Raw genomic sequence first — 25,091 nt, forward strand, 5'->3', positions numbered from 1 at the left:
GCGGTTTGCCAACCCTAGGCACAGTGCCTGTCCCCTCTCCCTTTCCCAGATCCAGTGCTTCCTGGAGGGATAGACCATCCCTTTGGGTACAGTATCCATTGGTGGAAACTTTCAAATCATGTACACCCCCTGCTATTACTGCAGAAGCAAATTACCACAAACCCAGTGGCTTGAACAATACAGATTTATTATTTTACCCTCTGGAGATCAGAAGTCTATCACTGGGCTAAAATCAAGGTGTTGCCAGTACTGCATTTCTTCTGAAGGCGCTAGGGAATGAATCCATTTCCCTGCCTTTTCCAGCTTCTAGAGGCCCCTCACATTCCTTTGTTTATGGTCCTGCGTCACTCAAATCTCTGCTTCTGTCACCATATCTTCTTTTCTTACTCAGATCCTCCTGTCTCCCTCCTGTAACAACCCTTGTGATGACACTGGGTCCGCTGGGATGATCCAGGATTATCTCCCTGTTTCAAAATCCTAATGTAATCACATCTGCAAAGTCGCTTTGGCCACGTGAGGTACCATATTCACAGGTTCCAGGGATTAGCAGTGAACATCTTTGGGGGCCATCATTCTGCCACTCACAACCCTCCACCCAGGATATTCAGACACATCCTGGGCCCTGACCACAAATTTATGACTGTAATGCTGGGTGGTACAAATGTGAATTACGTGCGGTTGGGGAAAGATTAGGAACCACCAGTTTATTTATTTATTTGGCTGTGCCAGGTCTTAGTCGCCGCACGCAGGATCTTCGTTGTGGCATGGGGGGATCTTTTAGTTGTGGCATGCGAACTCTTAGTTGCAGCATGCATGTGGGATCTCGTTCCCTGACCAAGGATCGAACCCAGGCCCCCTGCATTGGGAGTGTGGAGTCTTAACCACTGGACCACCAGGGAAGTCGCATGTATATTCAAACCCCGCCTCATTTCATCCTACGCTAAGGAAAGTGGAAACTCTTCCATTCACCTCGGAGGTGAGTTCCTCTGACCTTCTGAAGAAGTCAGCTTATGATATTAAGTTATCCATATAGCCTTATATCTTTCCTAACTCAGCATTTATCACCTTCAGGTTTCTTTTATTGAGAGTGGTGAGTACAGAGGCTCCTGCCACGAGACGAGGGCATTGCTGGCCCTCCTGGTGACATCATCCACCATTCCCTTGGTTGATCATCCTCCAGCTCATCATCCAGGCTCCTCATATAATCCTGACAGATGTCCATTCATCTGAAGGAGGTTCGTGCAACCACCTGCCCTGCCACCCGCTGATCATGCTCCCAGAGCACTTCCTTCACCTGCCTCGGCCCCCACTCCCCTTATCTACCCCAGCACAACTTCCCAGGTCTACCCAGGGCCCACCCCTTTTGTTTTAACATTGCTTCTTTTAATCAAGTCATTAGTGAAAAAACATTTAATCAAATAAGTGGGAAAAAACACACAGAGATCCTACCACAGAAATATATAGTTTATTTATCTAGGTTCTCTTTCAATCCTTGTCCATATGCATAAATACTTTACCACAAATATAATATCAGTGCACAGACTTTTTGGTACCTGGCTTTTTAAACAGATTATAAGCATTTTCAGGTTTCACTAATATCACTTTTAATAACCAACGAACAAACAAATTAAAATGGCAAATCAACTGAGCGAAAAATTAAATGTTTTTCCAACTGATGTATTCATTAGCGATACTCCCCACTGCTTTTCTTACCGACTTAGGTGCAGGGCGGTCTCCCTGGTCATCCTTTGGTCTTGAGAACTTCATCACTCAAGGCTTTCCACATTCAGTCCGGAATCTCAACCAGGCTCGCTCATGTGACACTGCAGGATCAGGCTGCAAAGGCGATGTCTCTTCACCTGGCTTGAGGGCTACGAGGTAGGCTGTTTCTTCTTGCATTTCACCCCGCTGTGCGTTTTCTGATGCCCTATCAGGTGCGAGCTCTGGGTGAAGGCCTTTCCGCACTTGTTACAGGTGTAGGGGCGCTCGCCGGTGTGAGTCCTCTGATGCCTGATGAGATGGGAGCTCTGGCGGAAGGCTTTGCCGCAGTCCTGACATGGGTAGGGCTTGGCCCCGGTGTGAGTCCGCAGGTGCTGGGAGATGGCCGAGCGGTCGTTGAAAGTCCTTCCACACTCGTGACACTCAAAGGGTCTCTCCCCAGTGTGAACCCTCTGATGCTGCGTGAGGGAGGAGCTCTGCACGAACGCCTTCCCGCAGTCCGGACACACGTAGGGCTTCTCTCCCGTGTGGATCTTTTTATGCACGGAGAAGTACCTGGGGTTCCGGAAGGTTTTCCCACATTCGCTGCATCGGCACACCTGGCTCCCTTTGTGAATTCGCGTAAACGTGATCTGCTGAGTGCCCCGGGGTAAGGTTCTCCCACAGCTCCCGCTCTCCTGGTCCTTTCCCCTGCCGCAACTCTTCTGATGAAGTTTTACACAGGGGTTGTGTGTCGTCTTTTTGACCCTGGGGTCACGCTTGCGCAAGCGTTTTCTAGGAATGGCCTTCTGAAGGGAGATGTGGCTTGTGTCGGGACCTGTGCTTGCCTGGGGTTTGGGGCTTTCACCGGGTGGCTTCTGAGGGAGGGTTTTTTCCTGAGTGAGCACTACTGGTTTCAACGCTGTGTCCAAGATCTCCGGGGCCCCAGCCTGCAAGGTGTCTCCGGAGGTAGAGGGCTGGGTGTCATCCCTCGAGAATTCCTCCACTTTCAGGTGGCAGGCTGGCTCTTCCTCGGGTGTGTTGGGGTTTGGAGTTAACTGTTTGCTTTCCAGAGTAGTCTCCCACCCTGAAAGAAACACAAAGGTACAGACACTGTAAACAGAAAGTGCTAAAACGGGTCGACAGTACGACATAATTAAATGTCCAGAAGCTGTGTTTTCCAAGTACAGTCATGCACCCTGGGGAGGGAGACTGAAAGCAGTGAAGCAGCAAAGAGCGGCACACCGAGCTTGGGCAAGGGCTGCGGGCGTCTCCCAGCTCTGAGTCCCTGTTCTCATTCACCCTCAGGGTGGACAGCAAATCGGTCCTTCACTGGACCTGAGGCTGCCTCTGTTCTTACGAGCCCCATCCCTCCCAATGTAGTGTCAGCTAGAGGCCCTGGACGGTGCAGGGGACTCGAGGGCATGTCCAGGGCCCAGAGAGGGTGTAAGCCCTGACTCAGAGCCCCCATGGCATCCCAGTCCCGGAAGCGTGGAGGGCCTTACCCACAGAGACCAGGTGTCCAAAGGTCTCCAGCATCACGTCGTGGTACTCGGTCCTCTGCGTCAGGTCCAGCAGCCCCCACTCCTCCCTGCTGAAGTCCACAGCCACATCCAGGAAGGTCACTGGTTCCTGCAATGTCACACACCTTGTATTTCAGCAGGAGGGTCAGGGAGTCCTTGCTGGGGACAGAAGAGAGGCTGGCGGGGACATTCCGACAGAGCTCACTGTGCTGGGATGCCCCAGCTTTGAAGGTTTGCTTGGAAACACTGACTGGGGCCTGTAAAAAGTCCAATGGGTCTGCTCTCACAAAACCAGAGTCTGGGGCCCAGGCTGGAGGAAGAGCCCTACCTCACAAGGAACTACAGAGTGCCACAAACAAACCGCCTCTACCCTTTCCCCATGACTTCCCACCGGAGACCACCCCTCGGGCCAGCCTTGCACCTCCCTGGGCATACCCCATTCTGGAACAGCCCCTCCCCATGGGGACAGGGGTTGCCTGGGGCTGGGGTGGCTGCCTGGGCCGCACCGTGATGAGTCCTTTCCGAGGAGCTGACCAGCACTCCGGGAGGAAGAGGCTTCCCACCGCCCTCTGTCTGGATCCGGCAGGCATTTTGCCCAAAAGGGGCAGAGCCTGCTTGAGAAGGAAGAGGCTGGAGCCCCTGAATACAGTTGTGCCTGAAGCCTGCACCAGACCACTCATTACACGAGAGCTGATAAATTCACTCCTACGCTCAAGCCAGATGTAAGCCCCGACCAAGATCACACAGACACCATCACTGGCTGCTCTCTAAACCTCAACAGGCAGCAAGACAGGGCCAGTCCTATTTCGTCTACACCCCAGCTCTGATGATTTTGATGCAAATCCCAGGCTTTGTTTCAGTTATAAACACCCAGCTCTGCGTTTCTGAAGGATGAAGCCTCTTTTGTTCTAACTGGGATCCAGCCTTGATCTGGACGCCTGGGCCCGAGGCTGCGAACGCTTGGCCCCTCCCCACTCTTCCCTCCAGATTTCCCGGCTCCTGGTCACTGTGCCCTGTCGTGGTCTCCAATGACACCACAGTCGCAGGAGGGCAGGCCTGCCCTTCACACTCAGCACTCTGAAAGGCCTGCCTGTGGGAGGCCTGCAGGGGATGCTGGGACCAGAGAAGGAAAGGGTGACACTCCCCACTCACCTCAGGCAGTGCCTTCACCAGCCTGGTGGCCATGTCCTCCTCCTGCTGAGCTGTGGTCTGGAGAGAGCCGGTGGGGCCCTGGGTGGGCAGTGCTGGGAAGAGACGGCAGCGCAGGGTTAGGTGGGGCAAGGACAGCCCACGTCTATCTCCGGGACCCATAACTTATCGTGCCCCTCATTCTTCTCTCAAAGCCTGTGTCCAAATCCCCATGTGTGTGACCACAGGGCACCACTGTCCCCACTGCGGGTCCCATCCACTCCCCTTCCAAGGACTGTTCCGGACCCAGTCCCTCCACTGAAGTAGCTGCCTCACCTCCACGCTCACCTCAGCAGCTGGCCTCACACCTTCTCCTCAGAGACAAAGACCCCATTTCCGGCCTCCACGCCCTCCACCCCTTCATCCTTCCTTCCTGCTACACCACGGAGTGGGGAACTTCCCCTGGCCCCAGGACCAGACTCATTCCCCCAAACCCATCTTGATGCAAATTTTACCAAGTTTCTTCTACCTCAGAAAACAGCTCTGCCTGGCTTTATGGCCCCTCTTGACCATGGCTCTTCGATGTCTGACTTTCTTTATGTGTCCTCACATGGTCCTTGGGCTTCTATAATGATGACGCCACCCCACTATCAAGGAGGACACACGATGTGACCCAGGCTGGTCCAGCAGGCCGTTGCTTCCTCCTGGCCAAAATGACTGGATCAGGGATGAACATGGGCCCCCCAGCCAGCCAATCAGAGCCAAAGGGGCATCTGTTGGAACATTTAGGAAAGAGAAATTCCATCCTGGGAGCCCCTACATGGAAACAGTGCCTTTGAGTGAAGCCATCAGAGGCCAGCAGAAGTATGATATAGCAGAGAGGACGAGTCCTGAAGATGAGTGGAGCTGCTGGGTCTAGCCATGCCTGAAGCTGGATCACCCTTGGACTTTTTCAATATATTGTCCTTCTCCCTTGGGCCACTCTGTGTAAGGCTTGTGGCAGTCATGCCCAAGAGGTTCAATGGACATGCTGACCACAAACGCAGGACTCATAGGGTTCCCTGGAAGGCCTCTTTTGTTGTCCCCTGTAACACTAATTGGTTTCATTCACCCCCAAGGTGTGAAATGGACTCACTGCCTTTCATCTCAGTGAGCTCAACAACTGCCTCCCTGGCACCTATATTAGTTTCCTGGTGCTGCTGTAACAAGCTGCCATGCCAGTGGCTCAAGATAACACAAATTTGCTGTCTTACAATTACGGAGATCAGAAGCCTGACACAGCCTCGAAGGGCTAAAATCAAAGTGTTCACAGGGCTGCATTCCTTCCGGAGGCTTCAGGGAGAACATACTCCTTGCTCCTTCCAGTTTTTAGAGGCTATGTAAAATACATTGCTCGTGACACTTTCGTTGTATCACCCCTGCCTCAGTTTTCACATCTCCTATTCTGACTCTGGCCCTCCTGCCTGCCTCTCATAAGGACCCTCATGACATTGGGCCCATCCAAGTAATCCAGGATAATCCGTCCACCTCAAGATCCTTAACTTAATCACACATGTGAAATGACTTTTGCCATGTGAGGTTCAAGGGGTTCCAATGTGGATAACTTTGGGGCCCTCACCCTGCAGACAACAGCACCCCAGACTCGGTGCCTGTGGAAGAGACCACTCCCACTGCCACCTGCCCCTCTCCTTCCCCGCACCTGCTTCTCCAGGAAGCCCTCTTCTCTGAATCCCACCATCCAGCCTCAGATTCCCCCCTCCTCCTCAAGCATCAAAATCAATCAGTCAATCACGCATTCACTCAAGAAACATCTTCCAGGTACCCATCACAGACACAGAGAGCAGGGTCTGCGCTCCACAGAACTCAGCTTGAAGGACATCAAGCCTCATGGAGGCTGGCTCCCAAATACGTCCCGAACCTGTGCCGTCCCCCTGGCCCACCACCACTGTTACCCTCTCTACCCCACACCGTCAAACACACGTTCATTTGTCAGACTCCCATCTTTCTTGCTAGACTGGAGGCTTGTTGAGCTCGTAAGTCCATGAGTCCTGTCTATCTCAGTCACCATTTTATCCACAGCCTCCACTGAGTGTATGATGTTAGAAGGCACACCAGGGGACTTCTCTGGTGGCGCAGTGGTTTAAGACTCCGCGCTCCCAATGCAGGGGGCCCGGGTTCGATCCCTGGTCAGGGAACTAGATCCCACATTCATGCCACGGCTAAGAGTTCGCATGCTGTCACTAAGGAGCCCGCCTGCCACAACTAAGGAGCCCGCGAGCCGCAATTAAGGAGACAACCTGCCGCAACTAAGGCCCAGTGTAACCAAATAGTAAAATAAATAAATAAATATTAAAAAAAAAAAAAAGAGAAGGCGTACCAGAAATACAACACCTGTGTGACTGATATTGATATAGCAGGGATCCCAGAGGGATGAAAATGAAGCACATTATCTGCTGGCTTCCATCAGAAATGTGTGGAGGGCTCATTAAAGAACGCAGTGCCAGGCCTCACCCAAGGGTTTCAGCAGCTCTGACGTGGGGCCTGAGACCTTCCATTTCCACAAAAGGGTCCAGAGAGGAAGCCATTCTCAGAGCCTTGGCCCAGGGGTAGTGACAGGCACGTCAGCAAGCAAGTATCTAAAGCTCTGACTCATGAACTGGGGTTGGGGGGGGGAAGCAGATGCCCTTGGTGTAGATGGAGTGGGCACCAGCCTTCCCCTACCCCTCCCAGGAAGCCTGGGGTTCCTTCGCCCCCACCCTCCAAGATGCCTTCACAGGAACTGCTGTCTCCCCAGTCTTCCACTGCACTCACCTTCCTCCTCAGAGATCCAGGTCACATCCTCCACCAGGACTACTGCCTCCTGGCAGTCCACTGGGTGCTGCGACTCCACCCACATCCGGAGCTTCCCGGGCAGCGCGCCCAGGAACTGCTCCAGCACCAGCAACTCCAACATCTGCTCCCTGGAGTGAACCTCGGGCCGCAGCCACTGGCGGCACAGCTCACGCAGCCGGGCCAGGGCTTCTCGGGGCCCTGCCACCTCCTCAAAGCGGAATCCCCGGAACCTCTGGCGAGCGGTCTCAGGGTCAGTTGGATGCTTATCCAGATGTTGAGTGGGCTCCCTGAGGATGTCTGGGCTCAGGCCCTCATCTTCAGCATAGAGGGCGCGGATCTGGGCATTCCGGGGAAGAGCCACCTCCTCGTTCAGTGTGAGGATTTCAACAACCTCGATCTTCATCAGGGGATTCCCAGCAGGAAAAGGATGGAACTGAGGGTCCAACTGAGCCTCAGGACACTCTGTAAGTCAAAAGCAGAGCAAGACAGATGGCCAAAAAATGCATGAAAAGGTGAGCAACATCGTTAACCACCAGGAAAATGCAAGTCAAAACCACTGTGAAATACAATTTCATACTCTCTAGGATGGCTATTATCAAAGATGGGTGGTAACAACTGTTAGTGAGGATGTGGAAAAATTGGAACCCTTGTGCGCTGTTAGTAGGAATACAGACTGCTACACTACTTTGCAAAACAGTCTGGCAGCTCCTCAAAAAGTTAAACACAGAGTTATATCATGATCCAGGAGTTTCAATCAAAGAGAATTGAAACCATGTGTCGACACAAAAACTTGTACAAGAATGTTCACAGCAGCATTATTCATAATTGCCAAAAAGGGAAAACAACTCAAATGTCCATCAAATGATAAATGGACAAACAAAATATGGTCTAGCTATACAGCATGGATGAATCTTGACTACATTATGCTAAGTGAAAGAAGCCAGACACAAAAGGCCCCATACTGTATAATTCCATTTATATGAAATGCCCAATATAGGCAAATATATAGAGACAGAAAGCAGATGAGTGGTTTCCAGATGGGGGAACTGAAGGGCTTTGGGGTGATGGCTAAGGGATACAGGGTTTCTTCTTTGGGATGCAGAAACTGTTTTGAAGTTAGATCATACTTATGGTTGCACAGCCTTGTGAACATAGTAAAAACCACTAAATTGTATACTTTCAAAGGGTGAACTTTATGGTATATAAATTATATCTCAACATAGAAGGAAAAAAAAAGACCAAGAGATAACAAGAATTGTTATGCTGTATATGCCTGCAGCCATGAGGGGAATAGAACCTGATCCCACCTCCATGGGGGCCAAGAACAAGGATGTCTGGGAAAGGCAGGGACACTGGATCTTGTCATAGAGTCCACAGAGCATTTGCTGAACAGAACTCCAGGATGGTCCTGAAATGCTAAGGGAAGCTCTCTATAATTCCAAGAAGAAATGCTAATTCTAAATGACTTAGAGGTTTAAAAAAATAAATTAAAAGAAGTAAATAACACAGACTATGATTTATTTTTGGTTAGATTTCTGTTTTATAGAGTTTTCTTTTTGACCCCAAGCCAATAATCTCCAATCAGAACCTTCTCCTTTTTTCCACTATGAATCTTCCCACTCCCAGCCTGCCTTAGTCTCTACCGAACATAAGGGACGGTGGCTGACCACCTTGCTAGGGTGGGCTCTGAGTAAGTAGCCTCTGCATGTCCTCCTCTGAGTGGTCTTTATTTCCACAACACTCACTTCCTAGCAATGTGGTAAATGATGAAATAAAACTGGAAGACACAGGTAGTGTTAAAACACAGGTCAAGAAAATTGTGAAAGATTCCCATGTAAGCATTAAAAAAATTAATACACTGGTTTTAGGGGGATTATGACAACATAGAAATGTTCCTGTCACATGAAGTAAAAAGCAGAACAGGAAATTACTATTGAATGAGTCCCCCTAAAACCAATTCCCCTGCCGAGTTTATGATTAACCTCTGTTATCCAAAACTTTATCCCCTTTCTTGTCCCTGCTGATCTCAATCCTGTGCTAACTGAACATCAATCAACCAGTGTCAGATGACCAATACTGCTGTGATTGACAACATCATTAAAGTACAAATTCAAGTTATCTCTTCACGGTAATATGAGCTAACAGATCCTGGAACCATGGACCACCTAGCCAGAGAATCCTAAACCAGAGACATGACGACTTCTGAAACCACGATTAAGTAATGTCACAAAACGATGATTAACCCTAGACTCTCAGTTCTTCCTTTAAAACACCCCTAACTCAAAGACCAAGTTGGAGTGGATCTGAGACTTGTCTCCACGCAATAAACTCTTAGTTTGCTGCAAACTCCTGCTGTCAGAATTTGGCTTTCTATCCCTGGAGCACAGGAGCAACTTTGCTCACACTACTGTGGGAGTAATTACAATTGCGTTAGAAAAAAAAAAAAAAAAGACTCAGGAAGCGATTAGGAGCAGCGGCTCCCTGCATACGCTGCCTCTGTGCTTTTCCTCGCCGTCTGCGGCCTCCCAAGCACCTGCCACATCGTCCACCGGGCGCACTTATCAGACAGCGTGGGCTGCCGGCGAGCTGGCTTTAGCTGAGTCCGCGGAGCGCGCCCGGCCCCTCCTCCAAAGGGTGAAGCGGTAAAAAGCCCATGCCCCACCCACCCCGACCCTGAAGCCTCACTCGCTCCTCTCAGAGATCCAGGAGCGCGGGGCCGCGGCTTCCGGCCTGGACGGAAGTGCGTCAGGCACCCGCCTCACTACAATTCCCAGGAGCCTCCACGCCGCGGACTTCCGGCCCCGCCATGTTGAGGGTTTGGGTTAGCCTGAGGCCCTTGGCAGGATGGTGGCTGCTCGGCCAGTGGTGGGGCTTTCGCCTCTGGCCTCCACTCGCGTTCTCTCCCGGCCTCCCCGGCGACGGTGGACGCGTCCTGGGGCGACGCCGACGCAGCCTCCACACACACCTATCCGAGCTGCAGGTCTTCCCCGTTGGGTGACGCGGGGTGAGGGGAGCGCGGCCGCTTTCCCCGAGAGCAACGACCACCCGGATTCCCCACCCACTTTCCTCCCCCGCCCCCACATTCTTCCCCTGTCTCCTTACGGCTTTGTCTTCCCTTCTCGGAAATTCCTGACTGCACACTTCGGGTCGGCGGCGGCCTCCACGGACCTCACGGGCGTCGCCCGTTGCTGGCGCGCTATCCGAGTGAGTCAGCTCGGGGTCAGGAGTCGCCCAGTGCCGGGTGGGGCCGCCCCGCCACCCCAGACTGGCCTTGGGCGCTCCAGGGTTGAAAAACAGGTCCTGGGCCATACTGTGGCTTATCGGCCGCTGCCAGTCGCTTCTTTGCTACGTTTAAAGTGACTTTTTCCTTGATAAAAATCATGGCAGGCATTTGATCTCTCACTTCTAACCTCTTCCCCCCACTTCCTCCCAAATAAGGTTTTGAGTTAGTTTCATCGGGAGGCTTGCCCGCCCAATTCATATCTGCGTTATCTTGAGCATTTAGTTCCCTTCCTGTTCCTTAGGATTTCTGGAGGGTAATCCCCACCACCACCCGGTCATTCTTGATTTGAAAGCTTAGTTCACTTTTCTTTCACTTACAGCTCTTAACAGCTCTTAAGGCTTGGTTGGAATTTCTCTCTGAGGATAACTTGGGAGATAGGAGTTTATACCAGAATCTCAGCAACACTGGCCTGAGAAGCAGCCCCCACAAGGGGTGGGCGTGGGGCTCCCTAGCGGCTCCGTGTTGGGCCACAGGCACCATTTTGAGCAATAATCATGCATGACACTTAAGAACAAACTTAATTTTCCGTATTGCTTCATAGCTATTTAAGTTCTGAAATTTCCGTTTTGTATTCCTTGGTTAATCAGAGGAATTTTTATTTAATGCTTTCTCCTTTAAAAAAACCACGTTGGGTCCTTTTTATTCTACTTCATCCCCTCCATCCCCACCCCTTCTCCTTTAATCTTGATCATATATTTAGTTCCTCTTATCCTCGGGGGCACCAGGGTGTTTTCTTAGAATCTTGCATTGAATGCTCACTGAAAATGTTTACAGTTTTAAACTGTAGAGCCTTTCTGGGTTTGGATGTCAGGAACTCTGCCGATGTTTTTGGCGCTGAGATTCCAGTGTATTTGCCTTCCCCCTGCTGTAGCAGCCCTTCAGGCGGACACTGGTTCTGCAGTTGTCATAAAGCACCTACAGGGTGCTCTGCAGTATGTGAGATGGCCACAAGCCTCTAAACCCATGGGTAAATGTCATCCTAGGCACCTCAGTCCTCTAACCGTCTCATCTCTTGGACCACTCCCCAAAACCTGTAAGGTAATCCTTACGGCTGTCCGTTCCAGAAAAGTATTCGCCCCACTTGACAGCTGTGTTTACCAGCTAACAAGGCTGAAACTGGATCCCCACCTCACTGAGGCAGGGCTGACTGACTCACCCACTTTCCCACCTACCTGCCTGGGGCTGCATAAAATTATCCCTATCAGCTGCAGCTCCAAGTACTGGCTTTCAACCCACCAGCTGAATAACCCTGGGGGGAATTTGGGCAATTTAGTCCCCTCCCCTGCAACTCCCCTATCTAGCTGGGGGGCTATTACACAAATTCACTGAGCCTTTGGGCAAGGGGCTTAATTCTTCTGGGCCTCAGTTTCCCCTAAGTCCTAAGTGATTAGGGACCCAAAGCCAGTACTGCATGAACAATAGTAAAGGCTGATGGGAGCTGCTGTTTTCTTCTTCTAATTACCGTTTTCTACTCTCATGTTCTCTCTGCTGCTCCTTTCCAGGTAAGCTGTCTCCTTCATAGTGCCCACGTGCCCACTTTCCTAGGGAACGCGGACTGATTAACCAGGTACACTAGGGCTACCAGTCCACAAATATAATAGTAACTAATTACAATGATCTTTTACCAGCTTGTTGGGGGGCGGGGGCAGGGTCAGCTCCCCTCATCCCTGTTGCATACTCCCCTGTCCCTCTTCCTCCTTGTCCAGGATGCCCCCAGCTCTCACCCTTTCTCCTTTCCCCATCACTCTCTTCAGCTCTGCTGGGCACCCTGCTATATCGCCTTCTAAACGTGTCTCCCCCACTGCACCACTAAGGCTGCTAACTGGGTCTCGTGCATTGGAAACCCCTAGGCCAGATCCAGAGGAGGATCTGCCAAAGCCACTTATGACGATCTTTACATCAGTCAAACTCTTTGAATCAGTAACAGTAGCTACCATTTCATGAAAGCCCTCCAGGACCTGGGCTTTTACACCACCACAGCCCCACTAAGCAATAGCGTCCAACCTTTACACAAAAGAAATCCAAGCTGGGAGAGGATAGGAACCTGCCCAAGGCCACACACTGGGGAAGGGAGCAGCTGGGATCCAAACCCTCTTCTTTTATGCCCCTTACACCAAAGAGGGCTTCACACAGCAACTATTCTTACTTTTCCTCAAACGTGCCCAAATGTGTCTTATCCAGAAGTCATTGCACTTGCCTGTCTGATAGTCTCTCCTAGCATCTCCACCTTGATCTCCTTCCCCATCCAGCTCTCAGCTCTGATGTCATCATCTCAGAGCTATCTTCCTGCCCAGTTCTAAACTAGTATTGCCTACCCATGCTTCCCCACTCCTTGATAGATACCCTATTGTTTCATTTTTCTTCATAGCACTGATTGCCACCTTAAAGTATCTGACTCACTAATTTCTCTCTCCACCTTCTCTAGAACAGCACTGCCCAGTGGAACTTTCTTTGGTGAAGGAAATGTTCTAGATCTGCAGTGTCCAACACAGTAGCCATTAGCTGCAGGTGACCAGTGAACATTTGAAAGATGGCCAGTGCGACTAAGGAACTGACTGGTAAGTTCATTTTAGTCGGTTTACATTTAATCAGCCACAAGTGCCAGTGGCTACTCTAGAATGAATGTAAGCCTAGTGAGACAGGGGGCCTTTCCACCCTGTTCATCGTGGTGACCCACCCCTATAACAGTACTTGGCATTTTGGCAGGTGCTCAAGCAGTATTTGTTGACACAACACAGCTACTAAGTGCCTTGGTGAACGGTTCACCAAGACATTTGGGCCTTTTAGCCTTATGTCTGGATTTACCCATATTTCAAATTTCAGGAAATCTCACTGGCACTGTGAGTGTGCCATCTGAAGTTACCATGGGAGGATGGCTGTTGCTACAAAGTTCCCATCTTTTACTTAGGAGCCTAAGCAGGCCATGGGGTAAGAGGACACTTGGTTTGCACCCCACCTGCTTCTTCCCAGACCAGCCAGGTCAGGGACTTGTATTCATGCTCCCACAGCAGCACTTCTGTGGAGGACTTATAGGACTTAAGAAAGGGACTTCACACACTTCTAGCCTTTGTAAGCTCTCAAAAGAAGTCAGTGCTTTTACAGTACTTACTTAAGTCTTCCATGGCACTCTAACATAACTTTCTCCAAATAGAGCCTGCTCATTAACAATTTATTCTTAGGTTCCATTTCAAAAAAGTATCACTCACAAAATCTATCCTCTATCTGTGTTAAATTGGTTATTCCTGGTATAAGCCAGAGCTATTCGCTTCTGTATTTTGCAATCTGTTGCAACTGCTCAACTCTTATAGCTATTTCAGAGGATTAGCTTTTTTTAAAAAAGGTGTTAATTGTTACAAGCTACAAATATTTCCTCCTTTTCAATATTTTTCTCATTTTGTGCTTTGGTGAGAACGATGCTATGTATACATTGCAGAAGAACCTGTTAACATAGCACCCTGTGTTGTCATTGAGTAGCTCATGTTCCATGGAAACTATCTTTTAACAGGAAGCTGGAAAATATTCACTGCCCAGGTCAATATAGAAACACAACTAACTGGCCACTTTGTTCTAAGAAAAAGTTGGTTTTTACATTTCTCCTGGGACCAATTTTGCCAACTTTACACTTTTCCAGAAATCTTTCCATCTTATTGTTGGTTCTTTCCTGTACTCAACAAATAATTACTGAGCACCTACGTTGTGGCAGGAACTGGTGACATAGCAGGAAGAAGACAGTCGTTTCCATTTTATAAGCATAGTTACCGGCAGCACCTCTAAAAATGGAAAGTCACCCTCCCACCCAGTTTCCTTCTTGGGAGACAGTTACATTCTATCAGTTTCTGTATTCTCCCAATGATAACCAATTGACACATTCATACTTGGTGTGTGTATAGTTTTAAGAAAAAAAACCCCATGTACATCTATATATCTTTATATATGTGAAGATATGTATGTTAAAGATATATATTTTAAGAAATACATATTTCTTGGAGATTGTTTCATATCAGTACATAGAGCTGGCTTATTCTTTATAACAGTTGGGTAAAGTACTATAATGAGAACTACATGTATTGCTGAATATCTGAATAGAGTTTCTTTTCCCTGTATAGGTTTTTAGTTTGCCTTTTATTTATTCTGTCTATCCAGAAAATGGGCTTTTTTTCTTCTTCATTTCTGACTCATTTATTCCTGCTTTTATCTTATTTTCCCTCAGGACTTTTGGAAGTATTTTTTCGCCAAAAAAGGTTTGAGTCAAATGCTTAGTTCATTTACTTTCCTTCTTATTCAGTTAACAGTTAAAGCACTTCAGGCTTTGAAATTACTCCAGGGACTGTATCTGGACACCAGAGAGAGTGGTCCCCAGATAAAAGGATTAAGATTACATGGTCCTAGAGAACACATAGATGGATGATAACAGAGAACATAAAGTATTCTTGAATAAAGACTGCACAGTATGTGACCACACCCTGATAGGCTGGATTCCTGCCAAAACATGTTTGATGGTCACTCAAGATTGTAGACTTCTGCACCGTCCCCAAGGATGTGACCCTCTCAAAGTTCTTTGTAGCAGTATCTTAAGATTTCCCTTTATCATCCCTTACCTACTCTCTTGTCTCAGAGCCTGGCCTAGTCTTCAGAGTCTCCTCTTTGAAGATTCCCTCTTGTCTCTTGAAAATTTTCCAACCATTTATTCTCTCAACAGTTTCCTGAGCTAGAAAGTCAGTCATTGTCCTAGAACTGGGGACTTACAAGGGAAACTGAAATAAGGATGCATGCTCTCACCCATGCTACTTAACATCTGTTCTAGATGTTCACATCAGATAGATAATAGAACCCAAATTGGAAAAACAGAATGTTTTACTATATATTTGTACAGTTGACCCTTCATGTCTGACTATACTACGCCACTTTATTTTCTTTTTAAATATGGAACGCTTCATGAATTGTATGTCATCCTTATGTAGGGGCCATGCTAATCTTCTCTGTATCGTTCCAATTTTAGTATATGTGCTGCCAAAGCGAGCACTGTACTACACCATTTTATATAAGGGACTTCAGCATCTACGGATTTTGGTATCCATAGGAGTCTGAAACAATCCCCCATGGATACCAAGGGATGGCTATCCTTACGTGATCAAAGTTTTGCAGAGTTCGCCTTCCTTATGACCTATCTGACATAAAAACAATGAGACATTTCATTTATATTATTAAGTGTGGTTCTTTTCAGTGTAAGTTTTTCTGTTGTTCTGTCAAATAAGGTCAGAGCTAAGATTAATGATTTGCCTGTGCATATTGCATTGAGAGTCTACTCTCATATGAGTCCTCTGATCTGAACACAATGAGGACTCCTACTGAAGGGCTTCTTGCCAGTGGGTTCTGTGACTCCTGAAACCTTCCTAACACTAATTATTTTCTCAGACACTCTCCAGTATGACTTCTATGATGCTGAAAAAGAGAGCTATTCATGAAACCTTTCCATAGCAGTCATGTTCCCATGATTTCAGAGTTCTCAGATATAATTATTTGGTATAAGAATTTTTTCAAATTGAACAGAACTGGAACTTTTTGTCCAGTATGAATTCTCTCAAATCAGACTATATCAGGCCAGAAGCCTTTCCTGCTATGATTATATTCCTGAGATTTCTTCCATGTTTGAGTTCTCATGTTGAAAACTCACGATGAAAAGGATTTCCTCCATTCAGGGTCTCTTGTGTGAGCTTTCTCTTAAAGGCTGAGCTGAGAATAGGCTTTCTCACACTAGTCTTGTTCTTGAAAGAATTATCCTTTGTATAAAACAATTGATTTCCTACATCCCCCACATGTTGGTTTTATATAGCCCATGTGAGTCCTCTCAGGCTACACAAAGGATGAAATCTGGAGAAGAATTTCCTTCTCTTCCTCCCAACAAAAAAATCTTCTTGTACAAGCTATTTTTTTCTATTGATGTTTGTACTAATTTGAGAGTTGCCACGTTCATATTTGCAGGGCTCTTCTCCTGCTTAAATTCTTAACCAGTCAAAAAAAGTTAAATATCCTTCAGGCTTTCCTACAGTCATGACCTTCAAAATAGTGTCTTTATTGCTTTCCTAATGTTTAAATCTAGATTATGTCTCAAGCTTTCCACCCAAACCACACATATAGTAATACTTTATTGAAGAACACTGAGTGAGAAGGTGGAAGATTTGAGTGCCATCAAGTATTTCTCCACATTCCTTATCTTCATAGCATCTCTTCAAATTAGTGCCTTCTTGAAGATGAATACCTGTCTTCAGCATTTATCCAGTCTCCCTTCTACTTCAACCAATGCCTATGCTGCCATTTTTACTGTCATGGAGAGCTGAAGACATGCAAAATGAGCTGCATCAGAGAGGCCTAGCTTTCATTCAGTTCCAGTTCTCTGCACTGAGGAGAGGCACAGCTACATTAGTGCTGGGAGAAAGAGACCACTGCAGGAGATGAGAAGTTCTCTTAATAGTAAAGCAGGCCATTCCAAACACCTATGATTCCCATGTTTTTATGTACTGCCTCAAGAGGAGGTCCAGGCAGATACATTCAGCTGGCTTTACAAACCTCTACCTGGGTGTTTCTAAGTCCCCCCTCATTCATACTTCATTAACAGAACCAGTCAAGACATGGGAGAGTTCTAAAAACATTTGGATCTAGGTGAAAGCTATTAGGTAGTTCTTTGTACTAGTCAACTAACTGTTTACCTAAAATTATTTCAACATAAAAATAAAAACCAAAGAAAACCTCTATTTCCACCCTTCAAAAGTCTCTGCCTTTATCAGACTTAACCATGTCAATGACTAATGCCAAAAATTCCAGGGTCGTAATATCGCTGTTATTGTATTTTTAAAATGAAATACTGATACGTTAAAAAAATATATATATAGTAAATACATATGTTACAAAGAATAGTCACAGGAAATCCCTTGAAGCTTTCACCTATGAGCAGTTCTTGGCACCTTCCTTTCCTTTGCTCTCTTGGGTCAATTACTCAACTAGCCCCACTGAATCCACCTACGAATGGGGAGGAGCCAGCTTCTCCCCAACCCTGCTACTACGCTGTCAGGCCAGGTATTGCCACCTCTTCCCTAGATGCTACCACAGCCTGCTGCCTGCTTCCGTCTGTGCCCTTCCATCTTCACAGAGTGAGCTGTGAAAAGCACACCACACACGTACTCAATGAAAATCAAACCCCCTTCACAGTGGAAGCGCTGTGTGCTCTGCCAAACTTAACTTGCACGTCAGTACACCTCGGTTACCTCCTCCCAGCCCAGTGGGTGACTTTCCATTCCCAGAATGTGCCATGCCTGCTCCATTCTCACAGTAACCCCAAGTGGTGTTTGTATCTGGAAGCTCTTCCCCACCACTCTTACGTCTGCTGACTTTCTTTTCTTCAGGAATCGGCTTAAATCTCACCCCTGCATTGTCACCTGACCAACTCTTCTAGAGTAATTCCCCATTGCTCCCTACTTTACACCATGTTCTTTTTCTTCTCAGTACTTACCACTGTTTGTGTTTACACAGTTATATCTATGTAGCTTGTTTGTAGAAGGCTGTCATCTATTAGACTAAGGAGTCTACAATGGCAGGGATTATGTTAGGTCTTTGGCTTACTACCTAAGTGTACAGTTTTTTGTTTTTGTTTTTATATTGCATAGGACACAAGAGGCCTTCCACAAATATTTGTGAAGTAAAGGGGAAGCAGTGGAAGAAAAAAAATCACATAAAGGACTCTTTGTGACACTGCAGAAACGTGTTAAGCACCTATCACCTCAGGCCTAGCCTGCAATTGTCCTGGTAAGCCTCCCTGCACAAGGTCTCTCGTTCTGGAGCACCACCCCTGAATCTCCTGTCACCTGTCAAGCCAGCTCCCCTGAGATGTGCAGAACCATAGGCGCCCAATGCCCCCTGACAGCAGCTAGATTTAGGAAACTACTAGACCATCCAGAATTGCATGCCTGGGAGGTTTGCCCACATGGGACTTAAGTTCCAGAGAGGATGAGACACAGACCTAAGCCAGAGCCACAAAGATGGGAAGAGACCTTAGGAGGCTGGATCAACCGGGGGGAAAGAAACCATGTTGGGTGAATACAAAGTGCTTGTGTTGCTGGGGACCTTCCAGGTAAGGTTTGGTTTAGTGACCTGTGCTCATGGTTAGAAGGGAGGTTTTCACTGTAGAGAATGAAAGGAATGACGTGAATATGGAAAAGAAAAAATATTAATGTTGAGCCATCAGGCTAACAAAGGAGTCCAGGAAAGGGGGACAAAGAGTCAGTGAAGACTCTAGTCTATGTTGTGGCAAACAGAAGGTCATCACCAAAGATGGGGCCAGGTGCAGGCTTCACAGCTGAAGACTGCCAGGTTGCTCCGAAGCCACTTTCATGAGAGCAGAGAACAAAGGCGGGCAGAACACCCAAAGTTCTCCTTATAAAGCCAGTACACTCTGATACAGAAGTGTCCAAAAATAACAAACAAAAAGAAGAAAACCACCTAATCCCCAACCTAATTTATGAATATTGATGCAAAAACCCTAAAAAAATAAGTTAGCAGACACCAGCAACACATTACAACAAGGGCACTTCTATGATTATGTCACTGTTAATTGTTCAAATGAGAAAATCCCCATGGTCGCTTTGGAGGAGGGAAATTGGGGCTATTACTAATTTTCATTTATTAGAAAGGGTGAGGTGACTATTTCTTTATCCAGATAAAAACTGATTTGAATCACAGAATCCAGCAGCATGCTTGTCAAAACCTAGAGACTTGCCCTTTTAAGTCTAAGACCGGATACTCAAATCATCACACTCTCAGCCCAGTGTTTTGGAAGTACCAGATAATCATAATCATGAATGCAATTACATGATCGTGCAAATGAAGTAAAATAATACAACTGCCTCCTCCTTTATACTTGCCAGTAAGATGACTTTGTACTGAGAAAATTAGTGAGACTCTAACAAAACTGTTACAAATAATAAGAGAATTTAGCAGCATGACAGGTTCATCTGCAACAACTAAGGAAGACTGCAAGGGATGATTAACCTGAGCAGATTAACAGCAACTACAGTGAACTCCCAGCAGCACTTGGAAGGCCTGACTAGCACAGTGAGGTAAGCACATCCCTCTGTACACCTGTGCCAAAACTCAACTGAGACCAGTTCTGCATCAAGGAATGTCTGAATCCAATCAAATGTAAGACACCTTCTAACAAGATTTTCTCAATGAATCCTGACAAGCTGATGGTGAGTTCATTTGGTTGAAAACAGATGTGTTTTTTTTTTAAATAATGAGAGGAACTACCATTTATCCAAGTTTGTTGTAAAGTTACAGTAAGTACAGCAATATGGTGTTTACTCAGACACTGACAGAGACCATGGGAGCATAAGGGGCCAAGAAGGCCTGCACATGGTGATGACTATGGGAATTAAGTCTGTGATAAAGACGGCGTTTCCAATAATGAGAAGAACCAAGTCAGAAAACGGTGTTGAAAAAACTTGTGCCCCACATCATATACACAAGGAAACCCAGTTATAGGAAACAGCTACCCCCCCCACAAAAATACCAGAATTGACAAAAGTATTGGTACAACCTGCCTATGTATGACATGAAACCTAGAATAGGAGTAAAGACAGATTTGAAAGAAAAAATATCTGAAATCATAAAACTTCTTTATGGAGACTAAATAAAGGTAAAAGATAAATGTTGGGGCTTCCCTGGTGGCGCAGTGGTTGAGAATCTGCCTGCTAGTGCAGGGGACAGGGGTTCGAGCCCTGGTCCGGGAAGATCCCACATGCCGCGGGGCAACTAGGCCCGTGAGCCACGGCGACTGAGCCTGCGCATCTGGAGCCTGTGCTCCACAACAAGAGGCTGCGATAGTGAGAGGCCCGCGCACTGCGATGAAGAGTGGCCCCCGCTTGCCACAACTAGAGAAAGCCCTCTCACAGAAATGAAGACCCAACACAGCCATAAATAAATAAATAAATAAAAAGGCCAAGCATTTGAAGCCCTTTAAAAAAAAAAAGGTAAATGTTGGACTGGTATTTGCAGTATTAACATCCATAACATATAGTATATAGAGTCCTCCTGACCACACACACGCAAAAGACAAACCAAATAGGAAAAGGGAAAACACATAAACTAACAAAAGCAAAAATACAAATGATCTGTAAACTTATGAAAATACGTGCAACTTCATGAGGGAAATATGAATTAAACTGAACATATCTTTTCCCATCAGATCTGAAAATCTTAAAAGAGGACTATAAATCGCTGGTATCTTATGAAAAGGAAAAGCTCTCATGTTCTTGAGCAGCTATATGTATTTTAAAAGATCTTAGCAGTTTGTTGCTACCAGATTTTTTCACTTACATCTTGGTTGATTCTAAGTTCCATTTCTAGAAATCCTTACCTACAAAAAACCAACTTGAGTGCAAAAAAAAGTATGCGAGGAAGTTTTTTGCAACAACTTGAATGTCCATCAAGAGTGAAAAAATCAGGGCATCCCTGGTGGTGCAGTGGTTAAGAGTCTGCCTGCCGATGCAGGGGCCACGGGTTCGTGCCCTGGTCCGGGAAGATCCCACATGCCGCGGAGCAGCTGGGCCCGTGAGCCATGGCCACTGAGCCTGCGCGTCCGGAGCCTGTACTCCGCAACGGGAGAGGCCACAACAGTAAGAGGCCCGCGTACCGCAAAAAACAAAGTAAAAAAATCAAATGTGGACTACACTTGCATTTGTTAAAATGAATGATGCAGACCTGTCTGCACTGAGTATGGAAACACCTCCTCAAACAAACATATATCCATAAATGTAAATGTATCTAAAAAATCTAGCCAGAGACACACACCAGTTACTGGAGATGACAGGATGGAAGGGCAGTTAGACAATGAGTGAAGCAGGGTGAGGGAGCCCCTGTTGCCAATATGGCACCGGCAACAGGTTCATGTTCATGTTCAACCAAGCAGTACACCCTGATTCTGAAGCCAGAGGAAAATGCAGGGCTTGATTCAGCATGTCTGCAGCTACTCATCACAACACCCCACTGGGGGTTTTCCCCATCCACCTCCTTTTCTAAGACACTAGTTCCTCACTAACCAGGACTCCCGTGCCAGGACTCCCATGTGCCTGGTTCTCACCTGAAAAGGTGTCTCGAGGAATTCCTCTCTCCACCGACCAGAGTTCTTCCTCCTCCTCTAACTGAGACACCACATCTGGCTTGGAAAGCTGATGTTCTGCCCAAGGGAAAAGAGACAGTGCTTGGGGCGGGGGTCTGTGTTTGGGAGAAAATACTTTCCTGCTGTAGCGATTCTGTCCCTGTGTTCTCCCCTGCTAGGGCATGACTTCTGGTCTAGGGCAGTGTTAATAACCCTACCCATCCCATTTGCCAGCTGCTTGCTTTTCTGGACTCCTTTGCCAGTAAAGGAGGCACTGGGACCTGGTTTTGGCCAGCAAGACACAAAGGGAAGTTTGTCAGCTGGGGGCCTAAGGCATTTTTATTTTTTTTTGTATGACAGCTGTAGAAAGAGAACTAGCCAGGGTTGCCGTCTCTCCTTTCTGCCTTGAACATGGACATGATGCTTGGCATCACGGCCATGCATATACTAACCTAAGAATGGAAAACTTCACGCTAACCATGGAGAGATGCAAAGGATGAGGGTCTCTGATGATACTCCTGAGCTGTCAAGACACAGACACCCCGTCCTGAAATTCTTGTTACAAACACAGTAAACATCCACTGCGGCATCTGGAAACATTCCTGATAGACCCACCTCCCTGGTATTCAACGCCTCTGACGGATGGACTAGGTAAAGCTTCAGAAGTTATATATGAAATTGCCCTTTTCCAATGGGTACAAAGTAAAGCCCTCTCCCTCAGGCTCCAGGGCCTTGACATTTGAACTCGGATCCCTGCAGGCTGAGCCGAAGCAGACACACACTTCAGAGGCACCACATTCGTGCTGCAAAGCGCAGATCTTTATTGACACAGAGGCCATCCTTACCCACTGAGACAAGGTTCCTGTAGTTCTCCAGCAACACCTCCCTGTACAGGGACTTCTGTTCGAGGTCCAGCATTCCCCACTCATCCGGGGTAAAACCCAGGGTCACATCTTCAAAGATCACTGGTTCCTAAAACCCACAGGTGCGTGTTCAGCCAGGGCCTGTTGTCACCCATGCTGACAGGAAGGGGAGGCTGACTGAGCACATGTAGGCACAATCAACACGGTGACCTGAGCATTCCAGGTGTGTCTCATCATGAGTTCCTGCATTTGTCTGAAACAGCAAACCCAAGCTTGACCCTATCAGGTCACAGCAAGGAAGACAACCCATGAGGCTGGAGAAGGTTTTTCATTCTCTGAAAACCTCTCCATTTTTTGTTGACCTGGGGCTTCCAACATTTGTATCAGTGTGTATACCTCCTGCTAGGAGATTGTGTGAGCTGAATGATCAAACCCCAGCCTTCAGCCCCCACCCACTTCCCATACTGCTTCTACTTCCTTCACCTGTCAAGGATTCATCCTCAGCTCTCTTCTCTCAGGGACTAAGCTCTAATGCCAAAGTACTGTTTAAATATAAGCCTGATCCCTGCTTAGACCTGACAATGCATACCCCCATCCCACCCCCAGTTTAAACGGTAAATTAGTATCCCCCATACTTGGACCTCTATTCTAACCACTCCCTTGGAAAGTAACTTGTTATCACTCCACTAACTAGGGTCTCTTCTTCCCATCCACTCTCCCTCCCCTTCCCCTTCCCGAGATGCTACGGGGCCCGGGAGCATCTCAGGGAAGGTGATGTCCCACCATCAGCCCGCCACCCCCGCTCCCAAATCCAGGGGTAGACTCAAACTCATAAAGAAGCCTCTACTCACACGGAACCAGGCCGTCGGAAGCCCGGTGGCCATACCTTCCTCTTCCTCAACGTGTCTCGTGGGAGTGGGCAGAATCCTGAGAAGGTCGAATTTGGGAGGTGGGAGGGGCATGAGCGCTACGCCAAGGCCCCCCGCCCCCCTCGGCCCAATCAACAGGAAATGACAAGTCCATTCCCCACCTCGGAAGACGCCCTAAAGGAATGTCTCCACCTGCTCTTGAACACGCAAAAGGACGGTTTCCCACCTTCCTCACCGAGAGGGAATCGCCCCCCGCCCCCGTCTGCCCGCAAGCGCCGGGAGGGGGCGGCCCCGCCCCGCGTCCTCTGGGCCCCGAGTCCCCGACTCCCACTGCCCCTAAAGGCCACACGGCGGAAGGACGGCAGGCGAGGCTGGCTCTGGGCTGCTACGATTGGTATGGTAGGGGCCGCGGCTCGGCGCTCCCCGCGGAGCGGCCCTAGAACTGAACCCCCGACGGGCGCAAGTTTCCCGCCGCACTCACCCCGCGCGCAGCGCACAATGGCGCCCGTCGGCCCGCGGCGAAGTGCGTCAGCGCGCCGGCCTGGACTACAACTCCCAGGCACCCCCGCGGCGCGGTGCGCCCCACCTAGCGGGCGGCGGCCATCTTGGCCGGCCAACTCGGGGCGGCAGGCGAAGCCCAGGCGGGGGAGAGCGCCCTCGGCGGTGCCGCTGGGCAGGAGGAGGCCTTGGGAGGGGCAAGTCAGGCCGCTGGGCCACAGCACCTGGGTGGGCGACGACGCAGGCCGGGAGGGATCCACACGCTGCCACGAGGGCTGCTAACGCATGGGACCGGCCGGAAGTGGATAAAGGGAAGCTTGGGCGGGGCAGGGCCGGAAGTGCTGAGGGGCGGGGCGAGCTTCTGCTCACACCCAACGTAGGGGGAGGCGAGGCGGGCCGGAAGTGCGGGGGGGCGGGGCTAAAGTCTTGCCAAGTTCTGGGAAGAGGGCGGTGCTAAAGGTGCGTCCACGTCTAATGGAGAGGAAAAAGGGGCGGGTTGGGAGGGTGGGAAATGTTCTGGAGACGGGACTGAAATCAGCCAGAGGTCCTGGGAGGAAAAGAGGGACGGGCCTGCCCCAAAGTGTGCAGAGGTTGAGACTAAATGTCCTCCAGGCCCAGGGAGGGGAGTGGGGGTCAGGACTGTCTACTCAAGTTGTGCGATGGGCAGAGTTAAGTGGACCCAAGACACAGGGATGGGGGCGTGGCTGTTGTCTACGGTAAACCAGAGCTAGACGGAAGTTAAAGCGGTGAAAGTAGATTTTATTCAATAAACTATTGCAACCGGGGAAGGGAGACTCCAGTGTAGAACTGAGATCAGTTCTGAATACAACCAGAATAAGTGGGGATTTATGGCCTAGGATTGGGGGAGTGGGATACTGGTGGATAGAAAATGAAGAAAAGGAAACATCAAGTCTGGGGGGATTCTGGCTGAACCAAGATAATAGGCTTTTTTACTGAAGGCAGGCCCAGGTGATGGGATATCACCTGGGATAGAGAGTGGGGATGAGGAGTTTGATCAGATATCAAGAGTAAGGAATTCGTGATAAACTGACTTAGGATTCTTGCTAAAATGGGATTCTACGAGGAAGTACACGTATGGGGCTTACTGGGGAGAAAGTTAAGGGTAGCCTGTCTGATGTTTGGTTAAGCAAAGAATCAGGGAGTTGGAGTGGGCTGGACAGGATTCTCTACCCCGTGTCCTCTTCTATGAGCGAGATGCCCATATGTAGGAAATGGGAGAAGTCTTTC

At 48.3% G+C, this 25,091-nt stretch overlaps 1 protein-coding gene and 1 non-coding gene across 2 annotated transcripts; both read right to left on the reverse strand.

Annotated features, from left to right (window-relative positions):
* Nucleotides 1-1,452: 1,452 nt before the first annotated feature.
* Nucleotides 1,453-23,818, reverse strand: ZNF274 (zinc finger protein 274). The gene is made up of 7 exons (XM_059998981.1): nt 23,328-23,818; nt 22,459-22,585; nt 21,596-21,691; nt 7,161-7,643; nt 4,374-4,465; nt 3,204-3,330; nt 1,453-2,785 (listed from the first exon to the last, which is right to left on the reverse strand). The coding sequence occupies exons 1-7, from the start codon at nt 23,436-23,438 to the stop codon at nt 1,872-1,874; spliced, it is 1,950 nt and encodes a 649-aa protein (XP_059854964.1). The 5' UTR covers nt 23,439-23,818; the 3' UTR covers nt 1,453-1,871.
* LOC132417386 (U6 spliceosomal RNA) lies at nt 15,382-15,487 on the reverse strand. The gene has a single exon (XR_009517824.1). It is a non-coding gene; the product is annotated as a U6 spliceosomal RNA (small nuclear RNA).
* Nucleotides 23,819-25,091: the final 1,273 nt, after the last annotated feature.

The sequence above is a fragment of the Delphinus delphis genome, chromosome 20 (genome assembly GCF_949987515.2).
Source record: "Delphinus delphis chromosome 20, mDelDel1.2, whole genome shotgun sequence".
In the NCBI taxonomy this organism is placed as follows: domain Eukaryota; kingdom Metazoa; phylum Chordata; class Mammalia; order Artiodactyla; family Delphinidae; genus Delphinus; species Delphinus delphis.